Here is a 19,699-nt window from a genome sequence, read left to right as displayed (position 1 = left end):
AAGCCCACTCCATACTCCCCTTCTGCTATTATGGTGCAGTGTTGTTATGAGGTTAAACTATTTTATAGGCTGTATTTTTTAAATTGCATCATGTTCTACCGCTGACTTTCCTCATACTTCAAACATGCAAATAAAAATATATAAACACACAAAATAAAAAAGACAAACAGAAAAGCTAATGTGCGTAGTAAATATTGTAAGTATTGACACAATTTTAACCACTTCATTACCAGGCATTTTTCAGTTTTTGCATTTTCAATGCCTGCCTTCCCTGGGCCATATATTTTTATTTTCAGTTCACACAGCTATATGGTGGCCTGTTTTTGCAGAATAAGTTGTACTTTCTAATAGCATAATAAAATTTTGCATACAATGTAGTTGGAACCTGAAAAAAAAATGCCAAATGGGGATGAACTGGAAAAAAAAGCTGTTGCGCCTATGTGGTTAAACGGGTCTGTTACCTTCATTCTCAGGATCAATACAATTACAGTGATACCACATTTGTATAGTTTTTCTTGTATTTAAAAAAAATAAAAACTTTGGAAACTATTATTTCTTTTATTTGTATTGCCATATTCTGAAACCCATAACTTTCTATAGTTATGTCTATGGATTTGTGTGAGGGCTTATTTTTTGCAGGAGGATCTGTAGTTTTTAGTGATACCTTTTAAGGGTGTGTATGACTTTTTGATAACTTTTTATTCAGTTTTTTTGTGGGGAGATGAACCTATAATAATTTTTTAATTTTGAATTTTCATTATCGTTATATTATCAGTTATTTATTTATAAAAACACTTTTGTTTACTTTTTTATACATATTTTAAGTCCTCTTAGTGGACTTTAACAAGTGATTGTTAGATCACTTGCCCCATAGACTGCAATGAATTAACATTGCAGACAATGTGAGTTGTGCTATGTTCCTATGGAGCCCTGACACCTGCAAGTCTCCATAAGAACTGATACTCTGGTAGCCAAGTATCCTTCATAGGGACCATGGCTACTACAGCAAATGGATGAGTTTCCTGCTCTCCACGCAGGGGAGCCATATGGGCCCTGGAAAGCAGCTTCAGATGCCGTGGCCACAATTGGCCAGGGTATCTAAGGGGTTAAATGTCTGAGATTGGTGTTATCACTTTTTTTTATCACATTTTGTGTGTATATTGGCATAGTTTCTTTGATATCAATTGTGCTCTTGAATGATGATGGATCTATTTGCTAAGTAGAGCTTATTAGCTCAACTCAGATTAATAATCAGACAGTAGACCAATATTGTAAAAAAAAAATCAGGTATTGGCATGGTACATGAAATACATACTGAATGATATATAGCATTTATAGGATGCTGAATGCAATTAAAAGAATATATATATAGTACATAAATGTGTACAATATCATATGGTAAAATAAGGACACATGTATAGGCAATGCTGCACAGCCATACCCTGCATGTAACCATATGCAAGTTCTGTAGTTAGTTAGAAACTATACTCAGATTTAGCTAATAAATGTAGTATAAATATACAGCATGGGTAAGTTCAGGATGCATGTACTAACTACAGTTGTTCTAATTGAAGACATCATTAAATATTGTCTTGCTGCATGCTGCATCTTTATAGAAAGCATCCCTTTACTTCTCCAATTCTCATATTCCTTTTCTCTTTCTGTTTTAATTGCTCTTGAGCAGCATCAAGAAAAAAATTCCAATTCACCAGAATGAGTAAGTGCTGTGAAGCCATGAAATGCGCAAAATACCATGCTGTCATTTCATGCTTCTGTATCTTAAACTCTGACTATTTTCTCCCATGGGGAAAATATCAAGTTTAAGTTTTACAACCACTTAAGTACAACGTTGCAAATAAACACCATCCACGTATGAGCCATAGTCTTCTTTGGTTTTATCCCATAATAGCAATTCTGACACATAAATGTATATACTATAGTATATTTCCAGGGCCTTTTTTGTTTGGCCAACATTATTTCGCCCAAGATACTTAAAAAACTAGTTATTAACACATATGTATAACCCACAGATTGGTGCATCCAGACGGTAGTTTACCTGATATTACAATGATGAACTTAACTACAGAGTCTGAAATGTTGGAAGAGAAGAATGAAAAGCAGTTGGAAGTGTATGGACATCAAAAAGGTCAGGGTTCAGGAGATGAATGGGAGAAAGGAGATGACAAAGGTGGAGGAGGAACTGATGAGGACGAGGAGGAAGAGGCTGAGGAAGAAGAATCAGAAGAAGAGGAAACATCAGGTAAACATCACATTATCAAGAAGAGACATCATAAAACTGGAGGACTACTGTATGAAGGAATTAGCCTCCAGTTGGACATCCCAGTGATTAGCACTATGGACCAGTTCATACGTGAAATACACTGATGAGCCAAGGGGTAACAATGTTTTAAACTTTTGATTTTCAGGCTCCATATCTCACTATCCATTACAGCTTTAAACGTGAGACTACCATCATTGTATAGATAATCATTTTGGCTTTCTCATACATAAATTGGACTATTGCAACTATTTAGCATATAATTAGTTATGCAGATTCTTGTTATGTAACTGCATTGTTACTGTTTTGCTCCTAAAATTCTAAATTTAAATGGTCAACTCACTTGGGTATGAATACAGCGATGCACATTATACAAGTCTGGAATGGTGGCCCAAAAAAGAAGCCTCGACTTCAATATGGTCATAAAAAGCGTCGGCTCGAGTTAGCAAAAAAAGTACAAACAGTGGACAGTGGAAGAATGGAAATGGGTGATTTGGAGCGATGAGATGAAAGTCAATAGACTGGGGTCTGATAAGTGCAAATAGGTCTGGAAGAAACAAGGGAAAAGGGATCTAACGGATCGAGAAATTGAAGGGACTGTTAAGTTCGGTGGCGGAAGCCCGATGATATGGGTTTGTTTCACAGAGTTGGATACTTGACCAGGATCAATGGTGATCTGAATACTGAGCTACAGTATATGTGAGTATCCTACAAGACGAGTTACTTCATACACTTGAGTATTTTGGGTATAATAAAGGACAACATAGTGTTCCAGCAGGACAACGACCTGAAGCATGTGTCGAGATTGGCGAAGAATTTGGTTCAATGACAATAAAGTAGAGGTTCTGGAATGGTCCCCAGAGTCCCCAGACCTCAACCCAATTGAACACTTGTGGGTAGAGTTGAAACTGCATTCGTACCCAAGTGAGTTGACTAGTATGCACCAACATTGGGAACATATAGAAGAGACCTGGGAACAGATTTCGGTCAAGACATGCTTGAATCTGATCAATAGCATGCCCAGAAGGATTTAGGCAGTATTGAAAGCCAAAGGTAGATTTTCAAAATACTAACAAAATAATAAAAATAAAAATTTAGAATTTTAAGAACAAAACAGTAACAATGCAGTTACATGACAAGAATCTGCATAACTTATCATATGCTAAATAGTTGCAAGTCCAATGTATGCATGAGATAGCCAAGATGATTGTCTATAAAATGATGGTAATCTCATGTTCGAAGCTGTAGTGAATGGTGAGATATGGAGCCTGAAAGTCAAAAGTTCAAAACATTGTTACCCTTTTGCTCATCAGTGTAGCTCCACAGACCACACCTGACACCTGTCCAAAGACATCTACAGTATGTACTAGTCAGCCTACTGGGGTTAGTTACTGACATTATCCTCTCCAAATATGGTAGAATCTTATTTAGATTACTAATGTTTTGCACAAGGAAATACATTTAATTAAAACCCTCCTAAGATTTTTTTTATATTCTATTGGGTGTATTTAGTTAAAGGGGTTGTCCAAGTTATATTTATTGATGACCTATCCTCAGGATAGGTTATCAATATCAGATCGGAGGGGTCCGACACCCGGCACCCCCTCCGATCAGCTGTTTGAAGAGAAGGCATGCGCGGTGTCAGCGCTGCCTCCTCTTCACTGTTTACCTTCTAGCCGTTGCATCTGCAGTGGTGAGCAGGTGTAATTACACCCAAGCCTTTCTATTGAAATGAATGGGACGGCTTGGGTGTAATTACACCTGCTCACCACTGCAGATGCAACGGCTAGAAGGTAAGCAGTGAAGAGGAGGTAGCGCTGACACCGCGCACGCCATCTCTTCAAACAGCTGATCGGAGGGGGTGCCGGGTGTTGGACCCCCTCCGATCTGATATTGATGACCTATCCTGAGGATAGGTCATCAATAAATATAACTTGGACAACCCCTTTAACACTGATCTACCCCCTTATAAGCTAGCACACAGTATACTGCTAGAGGGGTTCCTAATTATTTCATTTAAAATACTGGACCCCTGGATCAAATAGCCATTGCAATGTTATACAAGAAAGTCCTAATTGGGTAATTCTGGAAATTATTATTGTTGTGCATGTGCAGTTCATTGGTCTTCTTCTCCTTAGGGTCCATTTACACAACCATATTTTCGGTTCACATCCGATCTGCATTTTTGGGGAATTGTATGTGGACCCATGCATTTCAATAGGACATGTCCTATCTTGTCTTTTTTTTTTTTATTTCTGCAGTTCTACAGTCGTCAGATTAATGTTACATTTTAAAACATCAACTTTAACATAAAACGTAAAGCATGTCGGGTGCTCGTCGTACAAGTAATACAGACACTGAAAGAATTAAAGCTGCTTACACTTGACTGCAAAATAATCAAGAATGAAAGTAAAAAATGATAACTAAAATGAAAACTAAAATTAAAAACGGTACCTCATTGTGTACATTTGTTATGCAGGATTGATTTGGCCAATCAAGGCCCTTACAGGAGGAGAGGTTGTAAAGGGAGGGAAGAGGTGGGGGAGGGAAAAGGAAAAGGGTGAGAATAGGAAATACATATCTGATGGTACATCATTATGGTGCCTGAGGAGATCTCTCATACCACTGAATCCAAGGGGACCAGATCTTAAAAAACTTATCAGGAGAAAGTGTTTCCCAGCTAGTTTGTTCCTCTAATCTGCATATTTCATGTGTTTTATTCCTCCATTCAGTAAATGACAGCATCTGATCCGAAAGCCAATGAAGCGATATAAGCAATTTGGCTGCAGCAATTAAATGTGCAGCTAGAGAAAATCTAGTTAGCGGGCATTGACTATTTGGCAAGTTTAGGAGAACTAGTGTAGGCGATATAGGGAATGCCATCAAACATATCTAGCTAATGGCCTGTGACACCTCTTCCCAGAAGGGGGCTATCTTGGAACAAGTCCACCAAATATGAAAGGCAGAACCGTGTGCCCTATGACATCTCCAACACACTGAGGGAAGCGAGTACATTATGTGTAGAACATCTGGGGTGCGGTACCACCTGACCAACATCTTAAAGGAATTTTCCTGTATGCGGATACATCAGGAAAATCCATGGGAACTATTTAGGATTTTGGTGACCTCCTCAGTTGTAAATGTTATCCCTAAGTCTTTCTCCTATTGAAGGATATAACTAGGTTTTGAAGAAGTTTTCAACTCTTAAATCTTATTATAGAGAAGGGAAACAAGCCTCCTACCAGGATCAGAAGATTCTGTTATTGTGTCATACCATGAAGGTACATAATGCCCTTGAGTTTTGTCAAGGTATTTCTTACAGATGAAGCAAAATTGTGAGTAATGGATTAGTGTCCATCTAGAGATCCCCCACGATGTCTGGATGTCATGCATGGAAGGTATCTATCTCCCTTTCAAAATATAACCAACCGCCTAGTTGCCAAAAGCCTACCAAACGCTCATATCGTCTACGTAGTCCTTTTGGGAAAAAAATAAGGTAGCAGTCGAATGGGCATAAATGATGAGGGGCTTTCTGAGAAGTTCTGAGTGAGGATATATGTTGCCATGTATTGAGGACTCCTCTGAACTGTGATGGGACCACGAGACCAGGCCGCGCCGCTGATGAAACCCTCCAATAATTAGCATAATCCTTAGGAGAGAGTATGTTGCTGGCAATCTGGCAACCCAATTTGGTTATTTGTGGGTTTATCAATTCAGAGTGAAGTCTCAATTGAATAGTATTATTATACAACTGAATGTCTGGGAGCCCGAAACCCCCTTTTTGTTTGGGTAGTACTAAAATATTGTATGCTAGGCATGGTTTGGTGTGTTTCCAGATAAAGAAAGAGAAAAGCCTGCATGCTAATAAGAAGAATGGGACAGTTAAATGTATCGGAAGAGCCTGCATCCAAGACATAAAAAGTATAGATGGTTCTTTTAATTATTTTTGGATACTTGACAATATCCCGGGATAATTTACCTGATATACCCTATTAGGATCTTTGGTAATAATATCCCAAGTAATTGATCTGAGAATCAGCACATATGAATGGATATTCCTTTGATAGCTCAGATATGACTCTATTAGGGGTATTGATTCCCATAGCCTGACATTTGGAAAGGTTTATTTTAAAGTTAGACAATTGTCCAAACTTATGTAATAAGGTAAGTATGGCAGGGAATGCCTCTACTGGGTCGGACAAGAACATAAGCATGTCGTCCGCAAACACGGCAACATCGTGAGTCACAGGCCCTACCATTAGGCCTCTTATATGGTCATCTTGTCTAATCACCCCCTAAAAGTGTCTCTAGGCACAGTATAAAAAGAGTAGGTGATAGCGGGCATCCTTGTCGCGTTCCGTTCGAGATTGAGAAGAGGGGGAGAGTACTCATTTGATCCAAATTTTTGCAGAGAGGGAGGAGTACAGAGACAGCACCACTGCTATAAACTGGACCGGAAAGCCACATTTCTGAAGGGTAGCTTCCATGAATCTCCAATCTACTCTGTCAAATGCTTTCTCAGCATCTGTGCTTAAGAGCGTGAGTTGGGTATTAGTGGATATAGCATATTCTATTGCCTGTTGAACCCTGAAGGTCCCTGCACTCTCTCCCCCCACAAATCCTGATTGTTCAGGCGATATCAGTTTTTGAAGGTAGGGGGCTATGAGTAGTGAGGCAAAATGGAAATAACAGCGATATGGGATCTTTGTTGCAAACAGTCGATCTGTAAGGGGTTTCAGGATCCATCGCTTCTGGAGTGTTGATGAGGCAAGAAACACTTGTATTTTAAAGCCATCCATTTATACTTCACCAAGTTCTCTTGTTTCATGCCAAATGGCCTCCATGTCACGGAAGCTCAAGATTCAACAGATTATTTCCTGGGGTTCTCCATGGGAGAAGGTTTAGGGCACAATGCCTTGTGGACCCTTTCAACTGTTATGCTCTCTGCTGTTGCTTGACCTAACAGATTTTGAAACGGAGAGCAGGTGTCTGGAAAGCCCAGGATTCTCTGCCTGCGGCTTCTGTTATCCTGATCCTCAAGTTCCATCAGTGAGGTATTAATGGCATTGCGGTATGCCCCTAGGGTGTTTTTGACTGCAGAGTTGAAGGTAATTATGCAGACAAGAATAGGTATTTATTAGTGCAAGATCTGCGGAAGGGGAAAATGCGAGATGCACATGGGCGGTATCTGTTTTTTGTGGATCTGCGATTTGTGCACCGCAAAATCTATACGATTGTATGAATGCCTCCTTATTGATGTAAATTAACAATATTATTTGCCTTTGATGTTCACTTGAAAAATGTAAACATAAAAACTATTTAAAAAAAACTGTAGCAGAAAGAAGGATAGAAATAATTAATTTGAATCAGCTAAAAACAGTCTCATTCTTAAAGTACCCAGGGAATTATATGCCCCAAACAATATACTACCACACAACAGTTGATAGAATATGATTACTATAATCTTTATTAACCACTTAAGTACCACAAGTTTATACCCCCCTAGTGACCAGGCCCTTTTTTACAAATCGGCACTTCACAAATTTAACGGTTTATTTCTCGGTCATGCAATTTGGCACCCAAATTATTTTTACCTCCTTTTCTTCTCACAAATACAGCTTTCTTTTGGTGGTATTTAATTGCTGTTGAGATTTTTAGTTTTTCTGATATTAATCAAAATAGACCGCAGTTTTCTCATAAAAAGTGTATTTTTAACTTTTTCTGGTAAAATTGTTCAAATATAATTACATTTCTATACAAGTTTGTGTCAGAATTTATTGTGCTACATGTCTGATAAAAAAATCCAATAAGTGTATATTTATTGGTTTGCGCAAAAGTTATAGCGTTTACAAACTATGGTACAAAAATGAGAATTTCCGCATTTTGAAGCAGCTCTGACTTTCTGAGCACCTGTCATGTTTCTTGAGGGGCTAGAATGCCAGGATAGTATAAATACCCCCCAAATGACCCCATTTTAGAAAGAAGACACCCCATTGTATTTGCGGAGGGGCATGGTGAGTTCATGTATGATTTAATTTTTTTTTCACAAGTTAGCTGAAAATGACACTTTCTGAGGAAAAAAAATAATAATAAACTTTCCATTTCTGCTAACTTCTGGCAAAAAAAAATAAAAATCTCCCACGGACTCACTATGCCGCTCAGTGAATACCTTGGGGTGTCTACTTTCCGAAATGGGGTCATTTGTGGGGTGTGTTTACTGTTCTGGCATTTTGGGCGGGGCTAAATTGTGAGCAACCCTGTAAAGCCTAAAGGTGCTCGTTGGACTTTCGGCCCCTTTACGCACCTAGGCTGCAAAAAAGTGTCACACATGTGGTATCGCCGTACTCAGAAGTAGGGCAATGTGTTTTGGGGTGTATTTTTACATATACCCATGGTGGGTGAGCGAAATATCTCTGTAAATTGACAACTTTGTATAAAAAAAATTAAAAAGTTGTCATTTACAGAGATATTTCTCACACACAGTATGGGTATATGTAAAAATACACCCCAAAACACATTGCCCTACTTCTTCTGAGTACAATGATACCACATGTGTGACACTTTTTTGCAGCCTAGGTGCACAAAGGGGCCCAAATTCCAATGAGTACCTTTAGGATTTCACAGGCCAGTTTTACGCATTTGGATTCCAAACTACTTATCACGCTTTAGGGCCCCTAAAATGCCAGGGCAGTATAAATACCCCACAAGTGACCCCATTTTAGAAAGAAGACACCCCAAGGTATTCCGCAAGGGGCATGGTGAGTTCATAGAAGATTTTTTTTTGTTGGCACAAGTTAGCGGAAAATGGGATTTATTTTAATTTTTTTTCTTACAAAGTCTCATATTCTACTAACTTGTGACAAAAAATAAAATTTTACATGAACTCGCCATGCCCCTAACGGAATACCTTGGGGTGTCTTCTTTCCAAAATGGGGTCACTTGTGGGGTATTTATACTGCCCTGGCATTTTAGGGGCCCTAAAGCATGAGAAGTAGTTTGGAATTCAAATGCGTAAAAATGCCCTGTGAAATCCTAAAGGTACTTATTGGAATTTGGGCCCCTTTGCACACCTAGGCTGCAAAAAAGTGTCACACATGTGGTATCACCGTACTCAGGAGAAGTAGGGCAATGTGTTTTGGGGTGTATTTTTACATATACCCATACTGTGTGTGAGAAATATCTCTGTAAATTACAACTTTTTCAATTTTTTTTATACAAAGTTGTCATTTACAGAGATATTTCTCTCACCCAGCATGGGTATATGTAAAAATACACCCCAAAACACATAGCCCTACTTCTCCTGAGTACGGCGGTACCACATGTGTGATACTTTTTTGCAGCCTAGGTGCACAAAGGGGCCCAAATTCCAATGAGTACCTTTTAGGAGGGCATTTTTAGACATTTGGATTCCAGACTTGTTATCACGCTTTAGGGCCCCTAAAATGCCAGGGCAGTATAAATACCCCACATGTGACCCCATTTTGGAAAGAAGACACGCCAAGGTATTCCGTGAGGGGCATGGCGAGTTCATAGAAGATTTTTTTGGGCACAAGTTAGCGGAAATTGATATTTTTTTGTTTTTTCTCACAAAGTCTCCCTTTCCGCTAACTTGTGACAAAAAGTTCAATCTTTCATGAACTCAATATGCCCCTCAGCGAATACCTTGGGTTGTCTTCTTTCCTAAATGGGGTCATTTGTGGGGTGTTTGTACTGCCCTGGCATTTGAGGGTCTCCACAATCATTACATGTAACGCCAGAATTAGGAGTTTCTGCTATTCTCCTTATATTGAGCATACGGGTAATGAGATAATTTTTTCCGTTCAGCCTCTGGGCTGAAAGAAAAAATGAACGGCACAGATTTCTTCGTTCGCATCGATCAGTGTGCATGAAAAAATCTCAGCCAAAAAATGTGCAAAAAAAAAAAAAAAGAGGGGAAAGGACATAGGAGTGCTTGTGAAGTAAAGCTGTGATCGCTAATAAAGATCCAAAAAGCTCAAAAGTGATCTTTATAGCGCGGCAGCGATTTTACAGTGTTTTTGCAGTGATCAGAGAAAAAAATATTCTGTCACTGCGGTGGGGCGGACTGAACGCAAGTGTGTGCACAAGATCAGGCCTGATCGAGCGAACACTGCATTTTTGTAGAGCCTAAGGCAGTGGTGGCGAACCTATGGCACAGGTGCCAGAGGAGGCACTCAGATCCCTCTCTGTAGGCACCCGCACCCTGGAAAAAGTCTACAGTGTGCCAATAAGCCTTAGACTTTCGCTGCCATTCATCAGTGCAGGGCGCGCTATGAATGGCACAGGCAGTGCACTGAATGCAGGCAGGCTACATGGAAGATATATACATGGAACATGGAAGATATATACATATACTGGACTGTAATATTCAGTTTAAATTGCTGTGTTGGCACTTTGCGATAAATAAGTGGGTTTTGGGTTGCGGTTTGTGCACTCTGTCTCTAAAAGGTTCACCATCACTGGCCTAAGGTGACCCTAATGTACTGATATAGATCTGATTGCGAGCAGTCTTGATCACTTACAGATACTATATAGTACTAGTGCTGATTAGCGACAGCGATGATGCTAATCAGTGACTGCGGTGCGGTGGGCTGGGCGCTAACTACCTAACAAGTAGCTAACTAACTGGTGGTGATAAGGGACCCTTAGGCCCCATTCACACGTCCGCAAGTCTGTTCCGCATTTTGCGGAACGGAATTGCGGACCCTCTCATTTCTATAGGGACAGACTTTGTCCCGCTTGAATCCGGAATTGCGGATCTGCACTTCCGTTCCGCAAAAATATAGAACATGTCCTATTCTTGTCCGCAATTGCGGACAAGAAAAGGCATTTTCTACATAGTTCTGTCAATGTGCGGATTCGCAAAATGCGGAAAGCACATTGCCAGTGTCCGTGTTTTGCGGACAGGGGGGTGATGAATGACAGGGGGGTGACAGGGGGGTGATCAGAGAGTCTATATGGGGTGATCAGGGGTTAATAAGTGACAGGGGGGGGGTGTAGTGTAGTGTGGTGCTTGGTGCTACTTACAGAGCTGCCTGTGTCCTCTGGTGGTCGATCCAAGCAAAAGGGACCACCACAGGAGCAGGGAGCAGGTATATCAGACGCTGTTAACAAAACAGCGTCTAATATACCTTTCTGATGCGATTTTTTAAACATCTACAGCCTGCCAGCGAATGATTAGCGCTGGCAGGCTGTAGTTTAACTTCAGAGCTGCTCGCGCACGTTCACGCGAAATCTCGGGTCTCTCTCAAAATAGAAATAACAGTAAATACTGACCACTAATGGTACCCATGTCTTGTAGATGGGGATATGTCTTGTAGATGGGGATATGCATTTTGATGGCTCATCCCCTTTAATAAAAATAAAATATTTCAGATTGTTCAAGTTACCTCAGAAATATGGATTATTATTCCAATTAGTAAGAAAGCTATATGCTCTAACTAGTCTAGAAGAATACAAGGTATTCTTTATATCTCAGCTGCATATTTGGGGACAGTGTACTTGTTTTGTTTGCAGAGCAGACTCTAAAATACAGAAAATGTGCTTCAGTAAAAAGGACCTGTTTTAGTATATACTTGCATTCCTCATGTAATAACAATTCTGATGCATCTTTTCCCCTTAACTCTGTGTTGTGCCATTCTTCTGTTATGTCTTCTGAAATATTTTTAATAAATTGACAAATGGGTCAAATGAGAGCTAACAGGTCTTCTAGCAAAGCGTTTTCACAAAGTAATTATGAATGAAATGTGCTTTTTATTTTTTTATATTTTTTTTCAGATTCCAGAAATAAATGGCATCTAGTTATCGACCGCTTGACAGTCCTCTTCCTAAAGTTTCTGGAATATTTCCATAAGATGCAAGTGTTTGCCTGGTGGTTTCTGGAACTTCATATAATAAAAATAGTTACTTCGTACATCATATGGGTGACTTTGAGAGAGGTACAACATTTGTTTCTTCTTTCTGATATACTGTATTAAACATTTTATTGATGTCTTGGGTTTATTGTTTGAATATCTTTGGTTTACTGTTACAGAGTAGTCACGTATTAGTCATTTAACATTAAGTCTGACCCCCCATAAGTAGCAACAGGAGTATTTATGTAAATTGCTTTTCAAGAGGCTGCATGTTTGGTCCATTATAGTCAATGGTCAAATTTATTAAAATGGTGCATATGGCAGGTGGAGCAACTTTTGGAGCAAATTTGGAGCAGCTTGCTAGCCTTGTTTCTCTTCTTCATGCTACCTCATGGCTGGCATAAATATACAGCAATATGTTGTGCCAAAACACAGTGCACATTTTCAATAAAATAGGTGCATCTTACAAATCCTCTTAGCCACAGTTCTTTTTCTGTACACTTTTCAAAAACTGTCAAAGTAAGCATAAAAAGTGTAAAACACAGTAGATTTAGTGCATGGCATATACTACATTATGTTGCCAACACCTGTAACCTAAAGGGATTGTGCAGGGGTTTTATACTGATGACCTATCCTCAGGATGAGCTGTTTGAAGAGGAGGCAGTGCTCCATGGGAGCGCAGCTTCCTGTTCATTGCTCTACATGTTGTCTCCCTTGCAGCAGCAGTGTAGCGTAATTACAAGTACTAGTTCTGTTCATGTGAATGGAGCAAGTACTTGTAATTACACTTGCTTCCGAGATGACAGGCAGTGTAATGAAGAGGAAGCAGTGCTCACACGGCCTGCCACCTCCTCTTCAAACAGCTGATCTGCTGGGTTGCCGGCTGTAGGACCCCTGATGATCAGATATTGATGACCTATCTTGAAGATAGGTCATCAATATAAAACCTCTGCGCAACCCCTTTAGTTTAGTTCGAAAATAGCTGTGCCAAATAATGTTCAAATAAGTCTATTTTTATGTCTCAAAGTTTACCATATATGTCCAAAATACTCCTGACAAATGAAAGGGCAAGCAGTGTAAATGTCAGCATGCATGGTCTTGTCAATTACAATGGGGAGGGAGCAGCAGTTGCAGAGAAATTGGAGCCTCCAGGTGTAATGGCAACACCCCCATTGCACCTACATGCTCATTTGCATATATTAAAACTTCATTTTTCTCAGCAATGTGGGCACATAAGAACATGGGACCAACACAGATGCCTTCAGCTGCCTTCAGCTGCCACATGCAACAGGTCAGCCAGTTTCCTAGGTACAAATCTGATGACAGATGCCCTTTAACATGCCCACTGCCTGTCCATTATGAATGTTACTTTGAGCTTCAGCACATATTTCTCTATCACTTTACATAAAGTAGTAGTTGACCACATTGTTAGGAATACAGTTTCATATTTCAGGGCTTTATATATTTTGCGGATAGGACTTCAAATCTGCAGCGTGCCCATTAGCTTAAATATTGTTCACCAAGTATTAAGGCGCATTTACACGGGCCGAGGAGCAGACTTTTGTCAGAAAGGAAGCATTCCTTCCCAATAGTGGGCTACTCATTCAGTGAAGGAGACCGCTGCATTTACATGCAGCAATCTCCTTCACAGTAATAGTCCTCATACAGCTGCATTATTTCTGCACCCGATGAACAAGCGTTTTGCTCGTTCATCGGGTGATTAGAAGCACATTTAGACTTGCAGATTGTCGGGATTGAGCGTTCGCAGGAACTTTCCTTCCTGATAATATGCCCCAAATGTCGGATCATGTAAATCCACCTTTAGTGGATTTCTTCTGTTCCATTCTTCCATACTGATAAATGTGTTGTGGATTTACTTGCAGATATGGTGTGGGTTTTATCCACTACGACTTGAACTTACCCTAATTGCAGACATTGTATAAGTAGCAGTGCTATATAGTGTGCACAATAACTTTGATACATGGCATAACATTAATGAAGCCATACTGTATGCAAACAGTGAGATATACTGTAGAAATGGCAATAATACCACACAGTGTGCAAACAGGGTAAGACATTTATTCTCTCATCCAGACATCCAGAGTAAAGCAGTGGTCATGACTACTTGGTCCAGACACTTCACCCTTCCATGCAGACAGGACCAGATGTATGCTCACCAAAGCAGCCAGGGAAAGTTGTATGTGTGCTCACGCTCTTATTGATATAGACAGACAGATGCCTACTCCCGCATGTCAGTCAGAGGCAGGAATACACACATACAAACAGTCATGAATAGGCAGACTTCTACAGTCAGAAATATGCACACTCTCATACAGTGAAAGACTTGCTCACATTCTATACATAGTCAAACAAACACGCACATACTGTACATTTCACTTTACTAGTGGTCCCCCATTGTCCTTCTCTGGGGACCGGTGTCCTTAAAAAGCTCAAAATAGGGCCGTTGGCCACTCAAAGGACATGGCTCTGATTGATCCTAAAACTTAAGAACTCAAAAGATCTGATATAAAGCACCGTTCTGTCACTTCTGACATCTGTTGTCAGATACTGAGAAGCCATCAGAGCAAGATCACAAAAATGACTCCTCATTTGATGTGTGGTGGTCATCAGAGAATAAGTCCACCCAATGCCTGCAACTGGCTTTAGTTCAAAGAAATCTGGAGGGAAAGGATAAAGGAGTTTTGAAAATAATATCCTTTTGATGGTTATGGCAGTACTATTGGTGTAATAGATGAAAGCCATGTTCATTAATATTATGACTAAACTAATAAATGTATATTACATTATTCTTTTTATTTGGATGCAGGTATCTTTGCTGAATTATGTGTTTTTGATCGCCTGGGCATTTGCATTACCTTATTCCCAGTTACGACCATTGGCATCTAGTGTTTGCACTGTCTGGACTTGTGTGATCATTGTGTGCAAAATGTTGTATCAACTCACAACAATTGAGCCACTGAACTTTTCCAGCAACTGTACTATGGTGAGTTGTATTATACAAACAACAGTGGACAGAATACTTTGCTTTATAAGCTATATATAATCAGATCTGCTATCTCATGTAGGCAGCCAGAAATAAAACCTAACCTAACAACATAATTAGTAGATGTTCTTTACAGTTAGAACAATAAATGCAGAACTGTGCTGGTGTTGTGGCTTCTACATTTATACAGTGAAGCTAATAAACGTTATGTATTAACATAAGACATAAACATTCTTATTTTGAATCATATTACTTCATAGCGGAAATGTAGTGTTATTGGTCCTGCAATACCAGTCAGTTGTATAATAATATGTGTATTTTGTCTTTCTATTTTAGCCTTTTCTCAATCAGACAAATATTGTCAGAACAGAAGACCTGCAGAAATCGCTTCTGTACAGTGGTCCAATTGATCCATCTGGATGGGTTGGACTAAAAAAGTCCATACCTCTTCTTTCATACTTACGAGTAAGTTACATTTAAAAAAAGGTGTTTCCACTTGTGATGGAGGCTCAATTTGGAGCCTCCATTAGTAATTATCTCAGCATAGTATGCAGTGCAGTGCAATTGAACCCCAGCAGACTCTATTATAAGTCAGTTTAGTCTGTCATGTACCTTTGGAATCTGTCATAAAATAGATTTGGCAAAGTATTATAGCTATCATTATGAATGGATACCACATCTCATATAAATTCAAAATCTTATAGCTGGCTATTAACCATTTGTGACCCCTGACATAATAGAAAATCAATGGGCATGAGAGGTATATGCAGTGGGTGCAGGCTGTGCAATACAGCTGACACAAGGCAACAATGACCAGGACTGTAAGTAACTCCCAATCATATAACGTCTCAGATCCCGCAGTCAATAGCCACAGCATCTGATTAGTTAGACATAGTGAGTTGCTATGACAGCCTGAGGCTTTGTGAAGGCTCTCTGGCCTGTCATAGTGAAACTGCAGCAGTGTCCGGCTGCCCTTAAGTCATGATCAATGATCAGATGATGCAAGGGGAGCAGGACACCAGTCATTCGCTTTGGCGATGTCAAACCGGATGTTGACATTGATGGAGCCCAGAGTAGCATCACAGGCCTGCAGGAGAAGTAGTGGGGAGCCGGCACCAGGAAGTGAGTTATCTTCCTTTTGCAGGTCCGGCAAAAAGGGGGGATTTGCCAACCAATTCTTACACAGCCTCTTTATGGGGTCAAACTAGCCATACATATACATATACCAATGTCAACTAAAACATGAAGATTTAGGAAGGATCAGCTGTTTATCTAATGTATGTGAAATAAAAGGATCAGATATCTTCGCTTTAAGGTAACTGCTGTTTCCACTCTCCCCTTTAAAATAAGCATGTAAATGTGAACATTTATGAGGGAGTAGGAAAAAATAGATGTTAGTGAAAGTGTTATGTTAGCAATTTAAAATATATGTAACTGGTTTGGTAAGTATATTGTGTTATTCTTCCACTCTGGTGCTATCCCTTTTTTTTTCAGTAACCCACTTATTTCTCATGTTTGTTCTAAAATGTATGCCTGTCAGACAATTTGTTTAATGTAGATGCTTTCATTAGTATACTATATTAGTTGTTAGACCTCCATTTGGAGTACAAAAATGGTTTAGTCAGCTAGATGTATAAGTTTTCCCTTTCTTTTTCCTTACAGAATAACTTACTCATGTTGTTCATATTAGCTTTTGAAGTGACCATCTACCGGCATCAGGAATATTACAGGTGTAGAAACAATCTGACAGCACCAGTCACAAAAACAATATTTCATAATATAACAAGACATCACCTCGATGACGGCCTCATAAATTGTGCCAAGTATTTCATAAACTATTTTTTCTACAAATTTGGTATGGAGGTAAGCCTTGTAGGAAGCATGCAAAGGTGAACACACCCATTAAAAGAAAATCTTAAAAAAAAAAATATGAAAGATCACATATAGCAAATTTGTTGCAGAGTAATATTTTTTATGTTTTTTGTGTGTAAATCTGCAGCAAAAACAACATATTTTGAGTCAATTTCTATAGCAAGACTTATCCTTAAATGAATTGTCTAATTAACACAAGCCCTGTCCAAATGCCCTATTAGGGCATATGAATATCAAATCCAGGTGTCCCTCTGTCCCTGCAGAAAATTGCTGGCTGTACTAACTTGATGTTTTACTAGCACCATTGCACCAGTAACGTGAACACTTGTCTGCCATTCCCAGCATGGTGGTGCTATCAGTACAGGAAATAGCACAAGCTCTAACCTGTACAGCTGCACAACTGGCTTGCAAAGTTCCCTCTAAGCCTTTGTTTGTAAACTTGGTTTTCTAGGGCAGTAATTTCTGCCTAAGGCCTCATGCACACGGACGTTTTTTTTTGCGGTCCGCAAAAATGGTTTTCGTTGTTCCGTGATCCGTGTCCGTTTTTTCTTCCGTGGGTCTTCCTTGATTTTTGGAGGATCCACGGACATGAAAAATGAAAAAAAAATCTAAGTCAAGTTTGCCTTTGAAATGATAGAAAAAAACGGACACGGACGCGGATGACAATCTTGTGTGCAGCCGTGTTTTTTCACGGACCCATTGACTTGAATGGGTCCGTGAACCGTTGTCCGTGAAAAAAATAGGACAGGTCATATTTTTTTCACGGACTGGAAACACGGACGCAGATGCCAAACGGAGCATTTTCCGATTTTTCCATGGACCCATTGAAAGTCAATGGGTCCGCGGAAAAAACTGAACAATGGCCGCGGATGCACACAACGGTCGTGTGCATGAGGCCTAAGGCAGTGAAAGAGTTAATGACAATAGTCCTCTTACTCTAGGATAGTGAAGCAAATAATGGCAGTATCCTTGGTGATATAGAACAGTGAAGGGATTATGTAAGTGTACATGGTAGTCTAATACAGTAAAGGGGCTTAATCCAGTATCCCTATTGGTTTTGGGCAGTGATATAGTTAATGCAAGGATCCCTAATGCTGTAACATAGTAAATTAGTTAATGTCAGTATACCTTTGATGTAGGTCATTGAGCTGGCTTAACTACAGCATTCCAGGTGATCTAGGCCAATAAAGGAGTTAATGTAAGGGACTCTAGTGGTCTAGGATAATTAAATTACAAATTTTATGATTTTGGGTGGGGGATAGTGGAAGGGTTAATGCTACATACTTGGTTACCAATGGTTACTCACTACTGCAGGCTCCAGTTTTGTCCAGGCTGTCCAGTGGCACCAATATTTTTATATATTTATTTCCCGCATTAATAATAGAGTTGAGTGCAAGGAGGGGATGAGACTAAGGGAAAATTCACAGAGCCTGCATGGAAGTAGGTTTTCCCTGAAGGATAGTCACATTTGAGCTGTGTGAGCCACTATAGGGAAGATGTCTACTTACATCAGTTTTCTTTAGCAAGAATAGTTGTTCTAAAATCTTTAATGGGGAAATGTAAAACGACGCAAAAGTAAAATTTTCAGCAACAAATGAAGATACTTATTTTGTGAACCCAGCATATCTGTACAGAGCATGCAGTATATAAAACAAGGTAAATTTTAAGATGTATGTAGTTTTAGATGTTATTAGTATTTAGGCAGAAAAAATAGGCTTTCAAGGCTAATAAATGTAAACACAGAGCATCTAATAAAAACACCTAATGCTTCAGAAAGTTGTAACTTTACAGTAAATATGGTGTTATATAAAATGCATTTTCATTTTCTTGTGCAGACTTGCTTCTTACTGTCTGTTAATGTAATCGGTCAGAGGATGGATTTCTTTGCCATGATCCATGCATTTTGGCTCTTTGCCGTACTGTATAGACGAAGGAGAAAAGCAATTGCAGAAATCTGGCATAGATATTGCTGCTTTCTTGCTTGCATTATTACATTCCAGTATTTCATATGTATTGGCATTCCTCCGGCTCCATGTAAAGGTAAAATATAATTTTTCATCCAAAAGTATTAGATATTTTTTTTTATTATGCCAAATTATTCTTGTACCAAGAAGTAATTGTTTTTAAATATGTTATCTCTGTTTTAAGATTATCCTTGGAGACATCATGGAGCCAAATTTAATTCCAATATAATTAAATGGTTGTACTTTCCAGACTTTATTGTGAGACCTAACCCCTTATTTCTCATCTGTAAGTATGCGTGTTTGCCGTATATAGCACACTGCCATATAATTCTGGTAACTTAGTGTTTGGGGGTACTATTTCCCCTTATAGAGAGTGCCTAGTAGACATTATGATATGCAATTTAGCTCCCTTTCCAAAAAAGTAAAAAAAACAGAGTCTCCAATGTAGTACATCTTTTGGTATCGTGGGCTCAGCTTTCTTTTCCTTTTGGAAAGGGAGCTAATTTGCACATATATTTTTCTGGTAATTTAGTCTCTAGATATCCTTTACTTAAATGTGTCTATAATTAGCTGAGTGATGTTCTTACTGGTCTCTATACACATTAAATCATTATACAATCTTTAAAAAATTAATGGATTTGGATAATTTGTGTCTAATGTGTATGAATACCAAGACTGTCATCAAAGATACGTAGGCATAAAAATACTG

At 39.2% G+C, this 19,699-nt stretch overlaps 1 protein-coding gene across 5 annotated transcripts in view; it reads left to right on the top strand.

Annotated features, from left to right (window-relative positions):
• PIEZO2 (piezo type mechanosensitive ion channel component 2) overlaps positions 1 to 19,699 on the top strand; it is a 537,568-nt gene that overhangs the window by 368,562 nt on the left and 149,307 nt on the right. For all 5 annotated transcript variants that reach the window (XM_044293449.1, XM_044293451.1, XM_044293452.1 and 2 more), the window contains exons 18-24: positions 2,031 to 2,260; positions 12,074 to 12,234; positions 14,978 to 15,154; positions 15,491 to 15,619; positions 16,817 to 17,017; positions 18,862 to 19,066; positions 19,175 to 19,276. In XM_044293449.1, coding sequence (XP_044149384.1) covers positions 2,031 to 2,260; positions 12,074 to 12,234; positions 14,978 to 15,154; positions 15,491 to 15,619; positions 16,817 to 17,017; positions 18,862 to 19,066; positions 19,175 to 19,276 — 1,205 coding nt within the window. The remainder of the gene's footprint in view (positions 1 to 2,030; positions 2,261 to 12,073; positions 12,235 to 14,977; positions 15,155 to 15,490; positions 15,620 to 16,816; positions 17,018 to 18,861; positions 19,067 to 19,174; positions 19,277 to 19,699) is intronic.

Source organism: Bufo gargarizans, chromosome 5, assembly GCF_014858855.1.
Source record: "Bufo gargarizans isolate SCDJY-AF-19 chromosome 5, ASM1485885v1, whole genome shotgun sequence".
Classification (NCBI taxonomy): domain Eukaryota; kingdom Metazoa; phylum Chordata; class Amphibia; order Anura; family Bufonidae; genus Bufo; species Bufo gargarizans.
This window is presented reverse-complemented; position numbering and strand designations above follow the sequence as displayed.